General features: G+C 34.8%; 1 protein-coding gene across 2 annotated transcripts in view; it reads left to right on the forward strand.

Moving 5' to 3' along the window:
• The first annotated feature begins 2,610 nt into the window (after positions 1 to 2,610).
• LOC114330741 (uncharacterized) overlaps positions 2,611 to 20,322 on the forward strand; it is a 209,322-nt gene continuing 191,610 nt past the window's right edge. For both annotated transcript variants that reach the window (XM_050663739.1, XM_050663740.1), the window contains exon 1: positions 2,611 to 2,800. In XM_050663739.1, coding sequence (XP_050519696.1) covers positions 2,761 to 2,800 — 40 coding nt within the window. In that variant the 5' untranslated portion in view covers positions 2,611 to 2,760. The remainder of the gene's footprint in view (positions 2,801 to 20,322) is intronic.

Genomic DNA, 20,322 nt, shown 5'->3' on the forward strand with positions numbered 1-20,322 from the left:
GTCAGAAGTCACGAAAACATCGCTGACCCCGCTTCCAGAGGGATAAATGTCTTTGATAATCCCCAGACCACCGAAGACTGGTTATGCGGACCTAGCTTTATTAGAGACAATCCCATCGATTTTTCTCTTCATCAAATTCCTCATTTTCAGGATGATCTTCCTGAATTAAGGAAGTTAGTTGTCTCAAACATAGCAACAAATCACGAACTCAACGACACCTTTGAAAATCTATTCGCTAAATCTTCTTCTTTTCGTAAAATTCAAAGAATTGTCGCTTATCTTTTTAGATTCATCAGTAATATTAAAAAGAAAATAAATAACTCTCCACGAGATACGGATATATTGACGCCACCCGAAATGGAGATCGCTGATCACGCGATCATCAGGTATATCCAAAGTATCTACTTTAAAAAAGAGATTCTTGAATTGAAAAATGCTAAACTCGTGACCAATAAAGCCATTCGTAAACTCAACCCCTTCCTACAACATAATGATGGGCTGATTCGTGTGGGAGGACGTCTCCGACACGCCCCCATATCGTATAATCAAAAACACCCCATTCTACTTCCTTCTAAATGTCGAGTTGTAGAACTAATCTTGACTCAAGCTCATCATAAGTTATTACATTCAGGCGCGCAAACAGTACTTTCGTATGTCAAAATGAAGTACTGGCCAATTGACGGATTAAGACAGATTAAACGCTTAATTCGTAAGTGTGTAAACTGTTTCCGATTCATGACACCCAATTCTGTTCAACAGATGGCAGATATGCATCCCGATCGTGTACTCCCCACTAGACCCTTCCAAGTCGTCTCAGTGGACTATGGGGGGTTCTTCTTAATTAAGTCCTCACATTTGAGGAAGGCACCGCTTTACAAAGCATACGTAGCCTATTTCATTTGCATGAGCACTAAATGTGTTCATATCGAACTCGTCACAGGATTAAGCGCAGAAGCCTATATTCTTACTCTGAAAAGGTTTATTGCCAGAAGATCCACGCCCAGTATTATTTGGAGCGACAATGCCACAAATTTCCATGGGGCAAAAAATGAAATGCGCGAATTCTATGATTTTTTCTTAAATCAAAATAATTCGGAACAGATTAAGGAATTCTGTACTCAAAACTCCATAACTTTCAAGATGGGTGTTCCCCGCAACCCCCATCAATTCGGCCTCCATGAGGTAGGAATAAAGAGTGTGAAGTATCACCTCTATCGAATTATAGGAAATTCCCACTTCACCTTTGAAGTGTTTAACACAGTATTATGCCAAATCGAGGCTATTCTAAATTCGAGACCCATCACTAGGATGTCGTCTGACGCCAATGACTTCGCTTTCCTATCTCCAGCTCACTTCTTAGTTCAAAGAAGTTTAACCGCGCCCCCTGAACCAAGTGTTTCAGAGATACCTGAAAATAGGTTGAATCTTTTTCAGCGTATTAGTAAAATTCAACAGCAATTTTGGAAATTGTGGAAAAAAGACTATCTTTGCCTCCTGCAGCAAAGAAATAAATGGACCGACCCTACTGACCCTGTCAAGATCGGGGATTTGGTTCTGTTGAAGGAGGATGGTACTCCTCCACTCTTATGGCCAACTGCCAGGGTAATAGATGTATTGCCTGGTAAGGATGGTCTAGTTCGTACTGTCAAGATTCACACTACTCACGGTGATTTTCTTCGTGGTATTACGAAAATCGCTGTGATTCCCCTGGAAGATTAAAATCTATCCCTAGGGGGAAAACTTATCGTTTTCCTCCATTTTATCGTTGTTACCCCTTGTGTATATAAACTCTAATTTCTTCAAACATTTCTTATCGTTGTGCACATCTTTGCCAATCCCCTCTCTTCGAGGTGATATAGGCCATCTCTCTCGCCTGTCGCCCCCGGCAATATGTACAATAAATATATTATACACGGCTCACTAAAATAATTAGTTACGCCCCTGTACTACTGATTACTTAAAATTCAAGTAGTATTTATGTAACCTTTCTGGAAACTCCAGGTTATTGTTGAGACTCGCATTTGAACCCCTCGCCGGGGCAGATCGTCAAAAGCTTCCTAACGAGAATCATCTCTAATCTATCGACGCTCCCGCTATTCGTAAAAAGGCCGCATTTTACCGGCTTTTTTTGCTATCGTTTTATACCGCTCAGATAATTCAATCTGCTCAGTATTATCGACGATGATTTATTTAGCGTATTAGTGAGTGCCTTACAAATGAACCAAATGGATTATGGAATTCAATCAGAGCTCTGATGTGACACGTCATCAAGGAATAAAACTGTAAGTACTCTACATGTATGTGAACATAACTTATTAGTCGTGATACTGTATGCATTTTGAACCATATACCTCTCGTAGCAAATATTCTTTGTGCCATTTATGCAGATAATACTTTAAATTACATATGAAAAATCGTTATCTACTCTTAACCAGCTTACCTATGGGAATATACTCTATAACCGTACAATAAGTATAGGTTACTATTGTTAAGGATACTTTACGTATTGCCTAAACAGTGTCCAATAGAGACGTAAACAATAAATTATAGTAATACTTAAGCTCTTTCTTTTAGTATTGATACCGTTAACCGCTAAGAGTAAGACTGGGTCACGTCTCTCAGTCAGGTGCCAGCAGTTGAAGTGGTGGTACTAGTGGTTAGTACGACGGACACTCATTGACCACGGCAGCTAATGGTCAATTCTTTCGTTTTGATTAAAATTATAAAGACTATTTAATTGCGGTGGTTTAGAAAGTGAAAATGAAGTGTTCGGACATACTTTTGTTTGTTACAATATTAGGTAAGGGCTTCAAAAGTTTCTTGTTGTATATATCTTGTACAGTATCGAATGATTTAATTAACCATTTATCGAGGACAGACGTATTTAACAATTCTTAAGAATGAGGTTATTTAAGTATGTATACATCCGGAAATATTCAAAATAAATTAAAGTTTCTCTTCCACATTTTTAAATAATTATATCCAAGCCAAATCTCTGAAATAATGTGGTTAACAAAGGTGCAACTTCAAATTTGCTGCTCCAGAAAATTATAAATATTTACTATTAAATTTGAAACAACATTTCTTTGAAAATCTTTGAAACCTTAGAAGTTTACAACAATCAAAATAAAAAAAGTAATTAACATTTTTTTAAACAATTTAAACAATTACTACAATGTCATTAGTATAATTTGACAAACGCTAGATATGATCGAAATTACTGTCATAATTTTTCCACCATTTAATTTTAAATATCAATAACACATAAAATAGTGACAAAAGTATTTTTAATAACTGTAACAAATACATTCAGCTCTATGTAAGGCAAGACATTCAAAAGAGAATAGAAAAGGAATACAGTGAAATGGATACAGAAAAACAATCTGGTTTTGGAGTTATACGCTCAACAACTGACTCTGTGTACATTTACATAAATTATAACAAAGAAGAAGTCCAAATACTATAGGTTAATTAAAGGCAAAGGTGCATGTCAAACATCAATATCTAATTAACAACAACCACATAATCAACATTACTAAAAGCTTTTTCAACTACAGAACACTATATTACTGAGTATGCTGTATGAATTATAATATAGAGAGTTTTGAAACAGGCCATATAGGCCCAGAGCTCGTTGTATGAATTACCCATGTTAATTATAAAATCTTCTTCTTTAAGTGCCGTCTCCCAATCCGAGGTTGGATATCATCATCACTATCTTTACCCTATCTACCTCTGCTCTGAAGAGTTCTATAGAAGTGCATCTAAACCAGTCCCTTAAGTTCTTTAACCATGGCACTCTCCTTCTTCCAATACTCCTTCCGCCTCTGACCTTTCCCTATATTATCAGTCTTAGCATTTCATATCGCTGTCCTCTCATTACGTGTCCCAGGTATTGAGCTATTGAACTATTGAGCTATTGAACTTTCTTATTTTTATTGTGTTTATTATTTCGCATTCTTTGTCCATTTCTCGCAATACTTCCGTGTTCGTTTTCTTCTCTGTCCATGCTATTCTAAGCATCCTTCTGTAACACCACATTTCAAATAACTGTAGTTTATTTATGTGATCTTGCTTCAATGTCCAGCTTGCAAGTTCATATTCAGTCCCGGATTAAGAATCTTGATGCCCCTAGGCAATCCAAGCTAGGAGTACCCTCAAGAAACTTTTATCTTTTCCATCCAAAACCCCTGATAACCCCTCCATCTCCGAGCGGCATCTCTTTGATATATCAATAATTTTTGTTTCATTTTGTAAAACGTGTTGCTTAAAAAAATAAAAAAAGGAATAGTCAAGAAACTATTTATATAATTTTGATTAAGTTTTGCAATAAAAATTATTTTTGTTTTTTTTGTCATAGTTATCCATGAATGAACGATTCATTTTAAAGTAGATATAATAATTTTTCTAATAATGAAAAAAAAGAAGGTCGTAGAAAAAGCATAGTATTCTACTCACATGTAATGGCTATTACTCACTCTGGTGAATAACGGCACTCGACTTCGGCTCGTGTCGCAAACTTCATCATCGTGAGTAATACCCATCATTACATGCTCGTTGAATAATATACTATTACTTATTACATACCTATAATTATAAATAATTTTGGATTAAATATAGTTTGAGTTTTCAAAGCCTTATAATTATTATAAAGCAACTTTTCTGAGTTTCGTAGAAACAAAACTACTTAAAATATCTTCTAATTCCAAATTTTCGAGCACATTATTCTCAATTAGTTATGTAACGAATATTCGTATTCGCATTCGCGAATATTCGCATATTTTTGTATATTCGCGTTCGCATTCGCGAAGTTTGTGCGAATGTTTTGCGAATGTGAATATCAGAAAGAAAAATAATTTGAAGATAATATTAGGTTAATAAAATCAAAATCTATTCACTTCTCATCTTTTTTTTTATTAAGAAAAGGTAACTCAACCTCGTGTAATCACGTCATCAGTGTTGACGTTATTTTATTATTTGGTATTATTTAATAAAGCTTAAGGGAAAACGGAATCTTCAGAAGTCGATACAACAACGAGCTTTATCAACTTTATAAGGAAACACCTCTGTCAGACTTCATTAGAATACAAAGATTGCAATGGACCGGACATGTGATAAGAATAGGAGAGGATAGGCTACCAAAAAGAGCATTAAACGCTAGAATGCAGGAAAAGAGACCGGTTGGAAAGCCAAGAAAGCGTTGGGAAGACACAGTAAACAGCGACGCACAAGCCATTTTAGGAGTCCGTGTATGGAAAAGAGCAGCCACAGACAAACAAAGGTGGATGCAAAAAATAAAGGAGGCCAAGGCTCAATTTGGGCTATAGTGCCGTAGAAGAACAAGAATGAAGCTTAAGATTTAGGTTGATATTCACTAAATACCAATTAACTTCATATTATAAATTTAGAAAACATTACAAAAATAGAAAAAATTTAAAAAACTGAATATTCGCATTCGCATCCGCATTCGCGAATGTCAGTAGCAGATATTCGCATTCGCATTCGTATTCGCGAATGTTCAAAAAATGACATTCGTTACATCACTATTCTCAATAGCCATAATAATTGAGGGAAATGCTAGTCTATTTTGGGCCACTGTCTAACGGTAACAGTTTTTAATAATTTTCATTTTTGAAAATGACCGTTCGCCTGTTGCATTTGTAATCATTAGCGTAAGATAAATCTTACAAGCTACTGACAAATTTTGAAACTTCGATTCGAATTTGTTCTCATAAAAATAACCCAAAGAGACTATGAAGCAGGAATAAATTGTTTTCGCAACAAATCCTGAAGATGGACTATACAATATTTGAACTGCAGTAGTTCATCTTAACTAGCCAAAATGCTGACTCAACTAGCACACGCATCGGAGAAGATAGGATTAAAAATGATCATGAGTAAAACCAAAATCATGACAAATACAAACGACAGAATAAATGTAAATATAAATAATGTCAATATTGAGGTTGTTGACGAATATATATGTTATAGTCAAATCCCGAATTTCAAGCACTCCTAGGTTTGACTAGGCAATCCTCAGGTCTGACTGACGGTCTTAGTCAAAGCCCGAAATAAATTACAGTTTCGGCCTTTGACTAGTCAAACCTAGGAGAGAATAAGTTGGTCAGGTAAAGGTCGAAATTTAATTTTATGAAATCGGGGTTTGACTAGTCAAACCCCGATCTAGCTTCAAATGTCGTAATTTATGAGATTAGGTTTAATAAAACGTCATTTTTAAATTTTAATGTTTATTATTTTTATATGGTCGTAATTAAAATAAAAAAATAGTGTTTATTCTCACATGTTGAGGCATTATTGCATTTAGATTTGCACAATACGTTTGTCTTTTTACACTTACATAATTTTGAAGAGGATTTCTTATTACAGTAGCATTTTATAAAGATTTGTCCTCCAAATTTAGAAACTTTTGTACTAATTTCTCTTAGAGACAGCTTAACGTCTAGAATATCTTCGAAAAAGTAAATTCTCTTTGCATTCTCTTATTTGATTTCCTGAAAAAAGTGTGTTTATTTTTCCTTATTTCATACCAACTCTATATAAACCGTCAATTGTTTTATCGTCAACTGTGAAAGAAGATATTGCAATCGGAGAAAAAACTAAGTATCACCATAATACTGACGAAGTCCCTGGACCGTCGCGTCGTCACTAGAAGAGGAAGAAAATTGTCAAACAATTCAGATTACTTCTTCAGATGTGGTTTGTTGTATTTGCCAAAAAGAGAGCTCTGACGCACATACGTGCATACTTTGTAGTCTGGTGGACCTGGTGGTACATGTTGTATACGCTGACAGCACACTTGGTGCATACTATGAAGGTTTTGAATGAAATGTTACATGCATGCTTTGTGCACACACAGAAAAGATTAAAATGAATAAAGGAAATGCGATTGAAGGTCTTTATGCCCAGGCTAATGCTATGGAACAATTAAGTGAAAAAAAAATTCCTCTAATTTCGATCGGAAAAACTGTAACAATACCGATCCCTAGCTTTGATAGAGCCAAAGGAGATGCTCGAAATATTTTGGGTATCATACAAGATAAAACAATAATTTACGGTTTATATAGAGTTGGTACGAAATACGGAACAACAAACACACTTTTTCAAGAAATCAAATAAGAGAATTTTCTTAATTTCGAAGATGTTTCAGACGTTAAGCTGTCTCTAAGAGAAATTAGTACAAAAGATTCTAAATTTGGATTACAAAGCTTTATAAAATGCTACTGCAATAAGAAATGCTCTTCAAAATTATGCAAGTGTAAAGATCTTACCTATTGTGCAACTCTAAATGCCATAATATCTCAACATGTGAGAATAAACACTATTTTTTTTATTTTAATTACGGCAATGCAGAAATAATAAACATTAAAATTAAAAAATGACGTTTTATTAAACCTAATCTCATAAATTACGACATTTTAAGCTAGATCGGGGTTTGACTAGTCAAACCCCGATTTCATAAAATTAAATTTCGACCTTTGCTGACCAACTTAGTCTCTCCTAGGTTTGACTAGTCAAAGGCCGAAACTGTAATTTATTTCGGGCTTTGACTAAGACCGTCAGTCAGACCTGAGGCTTGCCTAGTCAAACCTAGGAGGGCCTGAAATTCGGGCTTTGACTATAACATATATACCTGGGTCAAATATTCAAAGCTAATGAAGAGGACCAAACAATTGAAGTACAGAGATGAATCCGAATGGCGTGGGCAGCATTTGGAAAGTTAAGGTGGATACTAAAAAGTACAAAGACACAACAGTACCTAAAAACCGGTGTATTTGACCAGTGCATCCTTCCTGTTCTGACGTATGGCTCAGAAACATGGACATTAACAAAAGCCAACATAAAATTGAAATAACTGAGAAAAATGGAAAGATCCATGTTGGGAATAAAACTACAAGACAGAAAATCAAACAAATGGATAAGAGAGAAAACAAAAGTAAAAAATGTAACTGAACATATAACAGGGTTAAAATGGAATTTTGCGGGCCACAATGCGAGACAGGAAGATAAAAGATGGAATGCTGAAATACAAAACTGGAGACCGTGGACAGGAAGAAGAGGAAGAGGAAGACCCCAGATGCGATGGAAGGACGATATTGTAAATGCTGCAGGAACTAACTGGAAAAACGTAGCCAAGGACAGACGGAAATGGAAAGATTTGGGGAATGCCTATGTCCAAAGTTGGATAGAAATGGGCTAAAAGAAGAAGTAGCACATAGTTTTGAAGCACACTCCTTTGTTTGAGTATCACTCAGTTTTGGAAAAACACACAAAATACCAAATACTGAGTTACCGACTCGTACTCTGTCAGCTGACGACTCAGCTCAATAATTAGCTTATCCGAAATTGGTAGATTCGTTTCAAACTTTAACTTTTCTCCACCCTGTAGAAAAACTTCATTGGAATTAGCATCATTAAAATGTAGTTTTCTTGCTCGGGTTTGTTTACTCTCGTCGGTATATTCAGAGTACTATCGCAGACCTTCTGCTCGTAGTAATCAAAATTATCTCATTGGGATTTTAAGAACTCCAAAAAAAATTTTAGAAGCTGAACTGCAGTTTCAAGTTCAATCTCTTTTCTCTGTAATTATTTACCGACAACGTTGATTAGTTCTAAAATTGTTGCCCAAAACTCAGTCATTATGGATGTTTCTGTTTTGACATATCTTTCAACAAACACTTAGCCTCACGAACTGTTTCAGCTTTCTGATTACGATCTTCAGCAACAGTATGAAGAGCAGATTTGAAAGCGTTGTAACCTTTAGACAAAGCTCTGGTTGCATCAGCCCTTGCAGTCCATCTAGTGCTGCTTGTTCTTTTAAGGACAATGTTTAGATCGTGGCGAATGAAATCGCTTAGTTAAGTTTCATTTAAGCACTTTATCGTTGCTTCCCAACGGTGGGTAGATGCTGAAAAAACGTTGTACACGGACTGAACAAATCCAAAATACGATATTGCTCCGACGGGTCCAACGCAACTTTTAGCAGCACATATTCCGACTAAAGCAAGTGTGCGGCACAAAAAATGTAAATTGTTTTTTAATTAACAATTTGTTAATCTTAGACAAATGAGCCTGGAGACCATTGTATTTGCCTGGTATGTAGCGAAAGGCATGGGTAATGAAGGAGAGGGTAGCGAGGGGGCTCTGACTTATTTGTTGCTCTTGCTCTTACTACCTTTCTAAAGGGTCGTTTAAACACAGCGATAAATCAAACAACTTATCAAGGTCAATCGAGTTGTTGCAACTTATCACTGTGTGTAAACGGTGCATCGCACAACTTATCAAAGTTGGAGTTGGGTTGAAGGTGGTATCGCATTGAATCGCAGCGTCTAAACAGCGCAGCGTTTCAACTTGTCATCACAACTAGTTGCTGTGACTTATCGTTGTGTTTAAACGACGCTTAAGAAACCGTACAGACTGACAGGCAGTACTGTTCCTTCTACCAAACGGCATTCATTAGCAACATATTGTCACAACATAGGCTTTTTATGTGAACAAAAGTATACATTGTAATGTAATTTTATACGTCCAGCATCAATTTTATGGTATTGCGCGATATTTGGATTTTTCAGCATAATATGATTTATAATTTTTATTTAAATCTAATTATTATTTTTCATTTTGGGCCCTGCGAGGCCCCTAGGCACCTGCCTACTTTGCCTATTGGTTAATCTGGAACTGTTCATATTGCAGTATTGAGAACATGTAGCATCTCAAAGCTCTTACTCTCAGTTCTAATCTAAAGTGTTTGTTGCAGAGAATTGTTTTCATTTTTACACACGCATTTCTTGCTATTTCTATCCTGGCCTTATTTTTGTTGTTTGATTATTTTTCTCTGAAATCCAAGTTCCTAGGTATTTGTGTTTACCCTTCTATCGGTACATTTATCAAATATGTGCTTGTTTGTATGTTTGTTTTCTTAGTATTTATCATGTATTTGGCCTTTTTGAAGAAACTGCTTGTTTTGTTTAGTAGTAATTGGAGTTGTTCAGCAGAACTTGCCATAATCACGGTGCCATCTGCCTATCTTATGTTGTTAATAGATCTTCCGTTAATTACTATTCCTTCACTTTGAGATAGTAATACTTCTTCAAAAATGGCTTCACTATATACTGATGTGATCTTGATTATTGATATGAGATAATATTCTTATTTGTCATTTAATTTAATCAATGCATTTAATAATTTAATTAATTAACCAGATCACATATCAATATGTTTTCAATCTCAGGGCGAATTATAAAATTAATTACTTACTTACGTGGCTTCTCAGTATTTCTCAATGGTTCCTAATCGGGATAGGAAAGAAAAGAGTAAAATAAAACACACATATGGGTTACAATTATAATCAAAATATTGTTTATTTTATTTAAATGGCAATCACTGCTTAATATGTGCTAGATCTTATTATTCTTAAACATAACATTTACAAATGGGAATCTTATTTCCTTTTGGTTTCCAATTGAAAGTTTCTATTAACATTTAACTATTGGGATTTATTAGCAACAATTCTATTTAAGTTTGATGAAGCTTTTCTGATATTATTGATTATGTTCTTCAATTTATAATGTGGTATTTAATACGAAAAACCCATACATTCATGTCCAAACAAATGAGACTGACCTTTTTCTGGTGAACTGAGAATGTCTTCACACAAAACCCGTTTCCTGCTATCCTTGGCTTCGATCAAAACCTCGTCCTGGCTTTCAGTAATGTTCTCCTTTGAAGATTAGCTCGTATAGCTCTCGTTCCTGCTTCTGTCGTGATGCTGTGTTCTACCTTTTTTGAAACTGCAATCAGCTACCGGGACACTCTTGGCTCAAGGAGGTTCTTTACTCTCAACCTGGCCTACCTCTCGTTCCACGATAGATCTCCACACTCACGGAACTACACCGGCTTTCTCACTCTCCGTACACTACCGTCTACTACTGGACTTCACTTCTCGACAGCTCAAAACATTCTGATCTCTATTTGTCATTCATTCCCCTACTTTCTAAATATCCCTTCCAGATGCACAAATCAACCTTCCACCACCAACTCTCATTCGCAGTATTCCTCAAAACCAATTTTTAATCTTTCTAAATATGCTTAATGGATTCCAAAAAAAATAGTTAATTCCCATTCTAAAATTACTTTCTACTATTTACAAAATTTAATGACCTATTATCTACTTCAACTGAGTCTTATTTAGCATAGGCTAATGATCGAACCTTCCGCGAACAACGATAATGACCTATTATCGATTTCAACTGAGTCTTATTTAGCATAGGCTAATGATCGAACCTTCCGCGAACAACGATGATGGTACGCGCCATTCACTTTGTTTATTCTAGTCGAATTGTCCGAGTTTCGTAAGCTTCTTCTAATCACTTCTTAAAATTACATATGACAATTTGTTGTATACAGGTTGTTCTAAATTTATATGCCCGTGGTTGAGAAAATTGAAAATATTTTATATTAAATTGAATTCTGCTTATAATTATCAAAATTTAATTTTCATATCAAATAGAAATATAACAAATCCCCGCCTTGTATTCGATAAAGTTTATCTGCATTTTTAAATAAATTTTCTCGAGGCAAAACCAACTCCCTGTATATTTCCTAACTTTAATCTACGTCTTATATCCTAACTTACTATCTACTTCATGTAATTCTGTCTTTTATTCGTGATATTTGTATACATCGTGAATATTATAAATTCCTCGGATCTTTTCCGAGTTCCTGTGCCTCAACTCATAACTATTTATCCCATTTTCATTATTCATGATGTACGGGCCTTCGAAAACAGGCATCAACTTTGCGCAAATGCCCCCAGGAAGATTTGATACTCGTAATGCCCTCACGAGTACTTTTTCACCCTTTTGGAAAGTCACTGGTCTTCTTTGACTATTTTGTTCCTGTCTTTGGATATATTTTTCGTTGCTTCGCCGTAATCTTCTCTGTACGGTTTCAATCACCTGTTGATATTCTTTTGGCTCTTGGTCTTCCCATGGCCTTATCGGCAGTACACCCTTCATGATGTATTCTGGGGTCTCTTTTGTTACTGTGCTCGGAATTGTATTTAGATACCTTTCTATTTCCGCCATTTTCCTGTCCCAGTGGCGATGTTGACCATCTGTTGCAATGCGAAGAAATTTCGTCACTTCCTGTATGAATCGTTCCGAAGGATTACTCTGTGGATGCCTGATGCTGACAAAATTTGTCTCTATTCCTCGTTCTCGAAGTTGTCCCTTGAAACGATCATTTCGGAAATACGTTGCATTGTCCAGTAGAATCTTTTTTGGTGTTCCTACTATGGCTATAAAATTGTCGATTTTTCTTAATATTTCTTCCCCCTTTGTGGTGCGGCAACTATATAATTTTACGTATTTTGAAAACACATCCACCATTACCAGAATATGTTTGTTCCTTTTAGTGGTCATAATTAGATCGCTTAACATATCTATTGCTACAATGTCTAGTTTGTTTCGGGCTTCAATATTTTTGGCAACATTTTCGTTTTTGAAATTCCGACTCTTATATTTTTGACATACATCGCACTTCTGGGTAATTTCTTTTGCAATGCGGTAATCCTGTCGGCTGATGTAATTTTCCCTAAAAACGAGCCAAACTTTTCTGCTACCGATATGCCCATTGTCCTCATGTAATTTCTTTATTATCTTTTCGGCCAAAGTCTGTGTCACTAAATATAGTTCCTTTCCGTCTATTCTCTTAAAATATATGTTATTTTCTACTTCCGCTCTTCTTTTCTCTCTTTCCTCTAGGTCTTCCTGGTTTGTCCTTATCTCATTTAACGAATATATCCCTTCTTCTTGTATTAATCTATTTAGTCCCACCTGTAGAGTAATTGTTTCCTTTTTCCCGGTGTCCTCATCCCGTGTTAGAGCGTCGGCTATTATGTTGTCTTTTCCTTTTATATATCGGAACTCAAAATCATACTCCTGTAATAATAGAATGCCTCTATGTATTCTATTATTTACTAATCTATTCTTCATGATATGTACTAAAGCTGCATGGTCTGTTTCGATTGTGAATTTTGCTCCCAATAAGTAAAACCTCAATTTGTTTACGCAATATAGTACACTGGCAAACTCCAATTCTGTAACACTATATTTTCTCTCATGTGTTTTAGTCACTCGAGATATAAAACATATCGGCACTTCTTGGTCTTTTGTATTTGAGACAGAACTCCTGCAAATTTTTGTATGGACGCATCAGTTCGGAGTATAAAAGGTAAATTGTAAATGGGGTGGTATATTTTCGTTCCTTTTGCGAATTCTCGTTTTAATGTTTCGAAAGCTTCCTCCTGTTCTTCTTTCCAATTCCATTTTATTCCTTTTTTAAGCAATTTTATCAGAGGGATTTCCTTTTGGCTCAAATCGGGAATCAGCTTTTTAAAATAATTAATCGTGCCAAGAAAACCTCTCAGTGTTTTCAAATTCGTTGGTCTTGGGTATTCATCTATGAGCTTGACTCTGTCTTCGGCTAATCTTACTGTTTTGGTGTCCAATTGAAAACCCAAATAAATGACTTCTTTTTGAAAAAATTGACATTTTTCAATGTTTAATTTCAATCCCGCTGTGTCCAATTCTTCCAGAATTATTTCTATGTGTTCCAGATGACTCTGAGTATCTTGTGAAAAAATTAATAAATCATCGATATAATGAACTATGAAATCTTCATGGCGATTCAAAATGGTATGTAGAGCTCGGACGAGTGCAGCACAAGCACTCTGCAATCCAAATGGCACTACCTTAAACCGGTAGACAATACTATCAATAGAAAAAGCGGTGTAGTTTCTACACTTTTCAGCTAACGGTATCAACCAAAAACTGTGTTTTAAGTCAATTTTTGAAAATATGTGTGACCCGGTGATTCTTCCAAAAATGGCCTCGATGTTTAGAGGTGATTCATATTGTGATACAGTGTGCTGGTTGATATTCCTGGCATCTAAACATAATCTCAATTCTCCATTGCTTTTCTTTACTATCACAATCGGGTTAACATACGGTGAATCACATCTTTCGATGATTTGATCTTCCAACATTTTATTTATTTCTTCTTTCACCTCTTGTCGATACTTGTATGGAATCGGGTAAGTCTTTGATCGAAAATTTCCCAAGTTTTTCGCCTCAAATGAATGTTCGTACTTTTTAGCCACTCTGTTTTCCTCATTGATCAAATTTTCGTATTTTCTTAACATCAACCGCAATTCTTTTTCTTTCCCTTCTCCACATATCAATTTTCTGTCTTTTTTTTCAGATTCTTCACACATGTTTACCGTGCATTCTGCATCCTCGTTTGCATATACCTCCTCTTCAAATACTACTGTTTCAAACATATTCTTTTCACTTTCATTTTTTAGCTTTATTTCTTCTTCTCCTGAGCTCGTCTCTTCTTTTGAGGAATCCCAGGTTTCCTTTGTTTCTGATACTCTCAAATTTTCTTCTTCTGGGCTCAACTCTTCTTTTGAGGAGCCACAGGTTTCATTTTCTTTTATCTTTTTCTGACCTTTTCTCCTTTTTTTTCTTTGTCCTTGCTTCGCTGCCAAATTCATTTCCACTGTTTGTTCTTTACCTGATTCGTCCGTATTTTGTTTCTCATGTTCCTTGTCCTGTTCTTTTTCTTCTTCTTCTGTTAGTTTCATCGTATTATTTTTAAAATCTATCACTACATGTTTTTCTGCCAATTCGTCAACCCCTACTATGATGTCATGTGACATGTTTGGCATTATTACACATTGTAGTGCATACATATTCTTACCCAGTCGTACCATTACTCGTATGCCTTCATTTATAGTTGCCAATGTCCGTTTGTTTGCGCCCACTAAATTTACCCTAGGTATTTTGTAAATTAAATTTGTTAAGTTAACTTCTTCTATTAGTTTTCTGTTGACCAATGTTATTTCAGATCCAGTGTCTATCATAATTTTAATTGGTTTCTCGTTGATAAATCCATCCACAAATTTTAAATTAACTCCATTTTTCTTTTCGTTGTTTCCTGCCAATTTAATAAACTCCTTGGGGTGACAAAAGATTCCTGTTTGATTTTTGGTTTTTAGTGAGCGCCGTCGTGAAAAGACGCCGGTTGCTCATCGTTGTTTATATTTTCGTCATAATGTCTCTCTCCGTCATATTCATCTGTCTGGGTATTATTTACTTCTCTTCTATTTTCTCTTGGTCTGTCGGATCTGTTTCGGTTTTCTCGATATCCCTGTTCATTTTGTCTACCATTATTTCTGTTTTCTTGATTTGAGCGTGTGGTGTTTCTATTCTGGTATTCTCGATTTCTGTCCTCATTCCATTGCCTATTTCTTTGTTCATAATTTCCTCTTCCGTTGTCTCTATTTTCGTTTTCCCTTCTGGGATTAAAATCTCGTCTTGTATAGTCCCTCCTATTTTGATTTCTATCTCTGTAATCTTGTGTTTCTCGGGGCCTGTAATCTTCTCGCGACCTTCTTGATTTTCTTTCTCTTAGACGTAATTCTCTTATCTGTAGGAATTGGCATAAACTATCTATGTCTTTGTAATTTTGCAATGTGATATGGTCTTCCAGCGTTTCCTCGAAATGTCTTGCAATCAGTTCGACTAATTGTTCCGATGAGTAATTATATTGTAAATGTTTTGCATTATTGTAAATCTGCAAAGCATATGTCCTTTCTGATACACCCATCCTATCATTGTATTTCCCATTTTGCAATTCCTTGTTAATTTCCAATTGTTGGACCTTTCCCCAGAAATAATTCAAAAATTTTTGTTCAAATTGTTGCCAATTGCCGAATTCTTCTTCTTTACTATCGAACCATAGGCTTGCTTCATATTTGAGATGGTTTCTGATAGTTTCTTTTGCTGTTTCGAAATTTCCGATGTGTTGTATTTTCTTTTTCAAGCTATTTATGAACGGCATTGGGTGTAATCTTCTTACATCCCCGCCAAACCTTATCTTCACGTCATCTGTGCTATGTATAACCATTTCTCTTCTTTCTCCGACATTCTGTTGCGTCCTGTTTTCGGTGACTTGTTTTTCTATTTCTGTGATTCTTTTTTCCACTTCTTCTCTGTCTACTTGAATAGCATTTTCCAACTTGTTTTCCAAACTTTCCATTTCTTTTTTCTGGCAATTCGTTAACTCCTTCATTTTTATTTCTTGTTCTTGCATGTGATCTTTAATTTTCATTTCATACTTTTCTATGCGTTCCTCCATTTTCTTGTTGTTCTCTTCTATTGCTTGTTTCATTTTTTGTTGTGTTTCATCCATTTTTTGATCCAATTTTTGTTGTGTTTCATCCATTTTTTGTTCCACTTTATCCATTTTCTTTGATGTTTCTTCCATGGCTTGTTTCGTTTCACGTTGATTTTCATCCATTTTTTTTGTGTTTCATCCTGATTTTTGTCCATTGTTCGTTTTGCTTCATCCATTTTTTGTGACTGGAGTTGCATAAGTTGTAATATCTTTTCTAATTCTGACAATTCTTTTTTTTCTGTTTCCATGATTGTTGTGTTTAAAATATCTTCTTGGTCTGACTTTTCCTCTTGATCTGAATGTTCTTTTTGTTTTTTGTTGTCTTTGCTTTGGCTTCTTGTCACAGACATTTGTTTTCAAGAAGTACTATCCCCGCCAAATGTGAAATTTTAATAGTATGTTACCCAAAACGACTTTTTCTCCCCCAAATATTATAAATTTTCAATAAATATATCAAATGTAAATATCGTAAAAATAAAGTATTAAATCAGTTATGTAAAATTTGTACCTAAAGAGATCTAAAATCTTATGTTATCAAATGTAAGTATCTCACTTTTTACCACAGGCATATAAATTTTCAAATACCGGCTTTACTCTTTCTATCCTTCAAATTTGCCACTAGAAATACTTTTCCATGCTTTCCACGTTGGACGACAGTTGATGTGATCTTGATTATTGATATGAGATAATATTCTTATTTGTCATTTAATTTAATCAATGCATTTAATAATTTAATTAATTAACCAGATCACATATCAATATGTTTTCAATCTCAGGGCGAATTATAAAATTAATTATTTACTTACGTGGCTTCTCAGTATTTCTCAATGGTTCCTAATCGGGATAGGAAAGAAAAGAGTAAAATAATACACACATATGGGTAACAATTATAATCAAAATATTGTTTATTTTATTTAAATGGCAATCACTGCTTAATATGTGCTAGATCTTATTATTCTTAAACATAAAATTTACAAATGGGAATCTTATTTCCTTTTGGTTTCCAATTGAAAGTTTCTATTAACATTTAACTATTGGGATTTATTAGCAACAATTCTATTTAAGTTTGATGAAGCTTTTCTGATATTATTGATTATGTTCTTCAATTTATAATGTGGTATTTAATACGAAAAACCCATACATTCATGTCCAAACAAATGAGACTGACCTTTTTCTGGTGAACTGAGAGTGTCTTCACACAAAACCCGTTTCCTGCTATCCTTGGCTTCGATCAAAACCTCGTCCTGGCTTTCAGTAATGTTCTCCTTTGAAGATTAGCTCGTATAGCTCTCGTTCCTGCTTCTGTCGTGATGCTGTGTTCTACCTTTTTTGAAACTGCAATCAGCTACCGGGACACTCTTGGCTCAAGGAGGTTCTTTACTCTCAACCTGGCCTACCTCTCGTTCCACGATAGATCTCCACACTCACGGAACTACACCGGCTTTCTCACTCTCCGTACACTACCGTCTACTACTGGACTTCACTTCTCGACAGCTCAAAACATTCTGATCTCTATTTGTCATTCATTCCCCTACTTTCTAAATATCCCTTCCAGATGCACAAATCAACCTTCCACCACCAACTCTCATTCGCAGTATTCCTCAAAACCAATTTTTAATCTTTCTAAATATGCTTAATGGATTCCAAAAAAAAATAGTTAATTCCCATTCTAAAATTACTTTCTACTATTTACAAAATTTAATGACATATTATCTACTTCAACTGAGTCTTATTTAGCATAGGCTAATGATCGAACCTTCCGCGAACAACGATAATGACCTATTATCGATTTCGACTGAGTCTTATTTAGCATAGGCTAATGATCGAACCTTCCGCGAACAACGATGATGGTACGCGCCATTCACTTTGTTTATTCTAGTCGCATTGTCCGAGTTTCGTAAGCTTCTTCTAATCACTTCTTAAAATTACATATGACAATTTGTTGTATACAGGTTGTTCTAAATTTATATGCCCGTGGTTGAGAAAATTGAAAATATTTTATATTAAATTGAATTCTGCTTATAATTATCAAAATTTAATTTTCATATCAAATAGAAATATAACAATACATTAAAGGGTAATGGAGACAATACATTCCTGCCTAACTCCTCTCCTGGTTTCAATTTCTGGACTGGGTTCAATATCTATTACAATTTGTGCTCTTTGATTCCAGTAAAGGTTTGTTATTATTCGTAAGTCCCTTTTGTCTATGTTTTTGTCTTTAGAATTTGGACTAATTAATTGGACTATCTTAATACAAATTACAAAATCTAGTAAACAATTATTGGAAAATTAAAAAAATTCTCCACCATTAGCGGATGCCTTTCTGGAAACCAATGATTCACGGGTTGCATTATCAACAAATTTTGTTAAACAACTCTATAAATTAGAATTTAATACTATTTTCAAAAAACCAAATACTTATGTACTATATTTCCGAAATATTCGAATTCACTTGTACTCGAACTAAACACCACGTTGACCTACCCAAAACTGACGCCTATGACCGTTACTAGAAATTCGCAATTGATCAAATTGATTTATCTCTGGAAAATAAACGTACCAGTTTTCGTTTTTCTAAAAAGTTTCTTTTTGAAAAATTTTTTCAAATTCTAAAAACGAAAAATTTTCAAACCGATTTTTCTAGAAAACAATCATACATACCGACTTAAAACAAAAGTAACTTTTAGTACTAGAATACCTCAGAATTTAATAATCCAGTGTCAAAAATACTTAAAAGTTAAAGACAAAAAAGTTATGGAATAAAATAACCGTTGCCCTACCCATACTGACGTTTATAACCGGTACTAGAAGTTCACAATTGATGGAATCGAATTACCTCTGGAAGATAAATAGTCATACCAGTTTTCGTTTTTCTAAATGGAAGCGTTGTGGAGCTATTTAAAAAAAACTAATTACAAGACGCTATTTTTAAAGAGCTCTAGCTCTCTTTATGGAATAAGCATTTTCGGACTAGATGAATTGGGTTAAATCTTCAAATTATCTGAGAAATCTCCGGTCTTCCTTTGTAGGGAGAGTTTCTGGACACCCTGTATATGTATATATACTGTATATATAGATAAAAAAATATACTTTCTTTCATTAACATTATTTAGTAAATGGAAAATTTTTTTCCGTGGAATATTTTAGTTATTTATGAGCAATAGATCTATTTATGATAATAAAAAAAATATATCAGAATACTTTCATTAATGAAATTTCGGTTAATCACTGTGTTGACATTCTACAGTCAGAATCAATGGCGGATCTACACATTTTCCTTGGGGGTGGGGAGAGATTTTTAATGAAACACCAATTACATAACAAGATAAACCCAAACTATATATATAATAACTTATATAATAATAAATACTAATAATAACTTCAGTTCACTCAAGTGTCAAGGGAACAGTGCTATACCAATCAATGAGTGAGTTTGGTATATCAGAAAAACTAATCCCAATAACGGGAATAGCAATGTCTAACTTAAATACAGGGAGAGAATTCTAGAACTTTTGAGATAAAGGATGGATTCAGACAAGGAGATACCCTGGCTTGCTCCTATTTATTGTTGCCTTAGAACAGGCAGAATCTTAGATACATGAATTATAGACGACGGTACTATTTACATACAACAAATCTATACAAACCTTAGCATGTGCTGATGATATTGACGTAATACGGCGACATATTGAGTTATTGAGCATTATTTCCTAGCATTGGCAAGCAAACAGGTCGATCTAGTCATCAATAATACAAAGCCTAGTACATGTTGGTTACTAAGAATGCTGTAGAAAACGAGGATCAGGAAACAATATTGGAAGTCATACTGTGAACGTGTTGACAGCTTCACATATCTTGGCTCTTTGGTGACTGCAATCAACAAAACAAGCGAAGAAATTAGAAGACGAATTATCCTTACAAATAAGGCATACTATGGACTCCAAAAACAATTCCATTCCACTCAAGGAACATCCAAAGAAGAACTAAAATTACATAAAAAACAATGCTGAGGCCCGTCCTCACATTTGGGGCAGAAATATCAACACTAATGCAGAAGGA

This window comes from Diabrotica virgifera, chromosome 10 (genome assembly GCF_917563875.1).
Source record: "Diabrotica virgifera virgifera chromosome 10, PGI_DIABVI_V3a".
NCBI lineage: Eukaryota > Metazoa > Arthropoda > Insecta > Coleoptera > Chrysomelidae > Diabrotica > Diabrotica virgifera.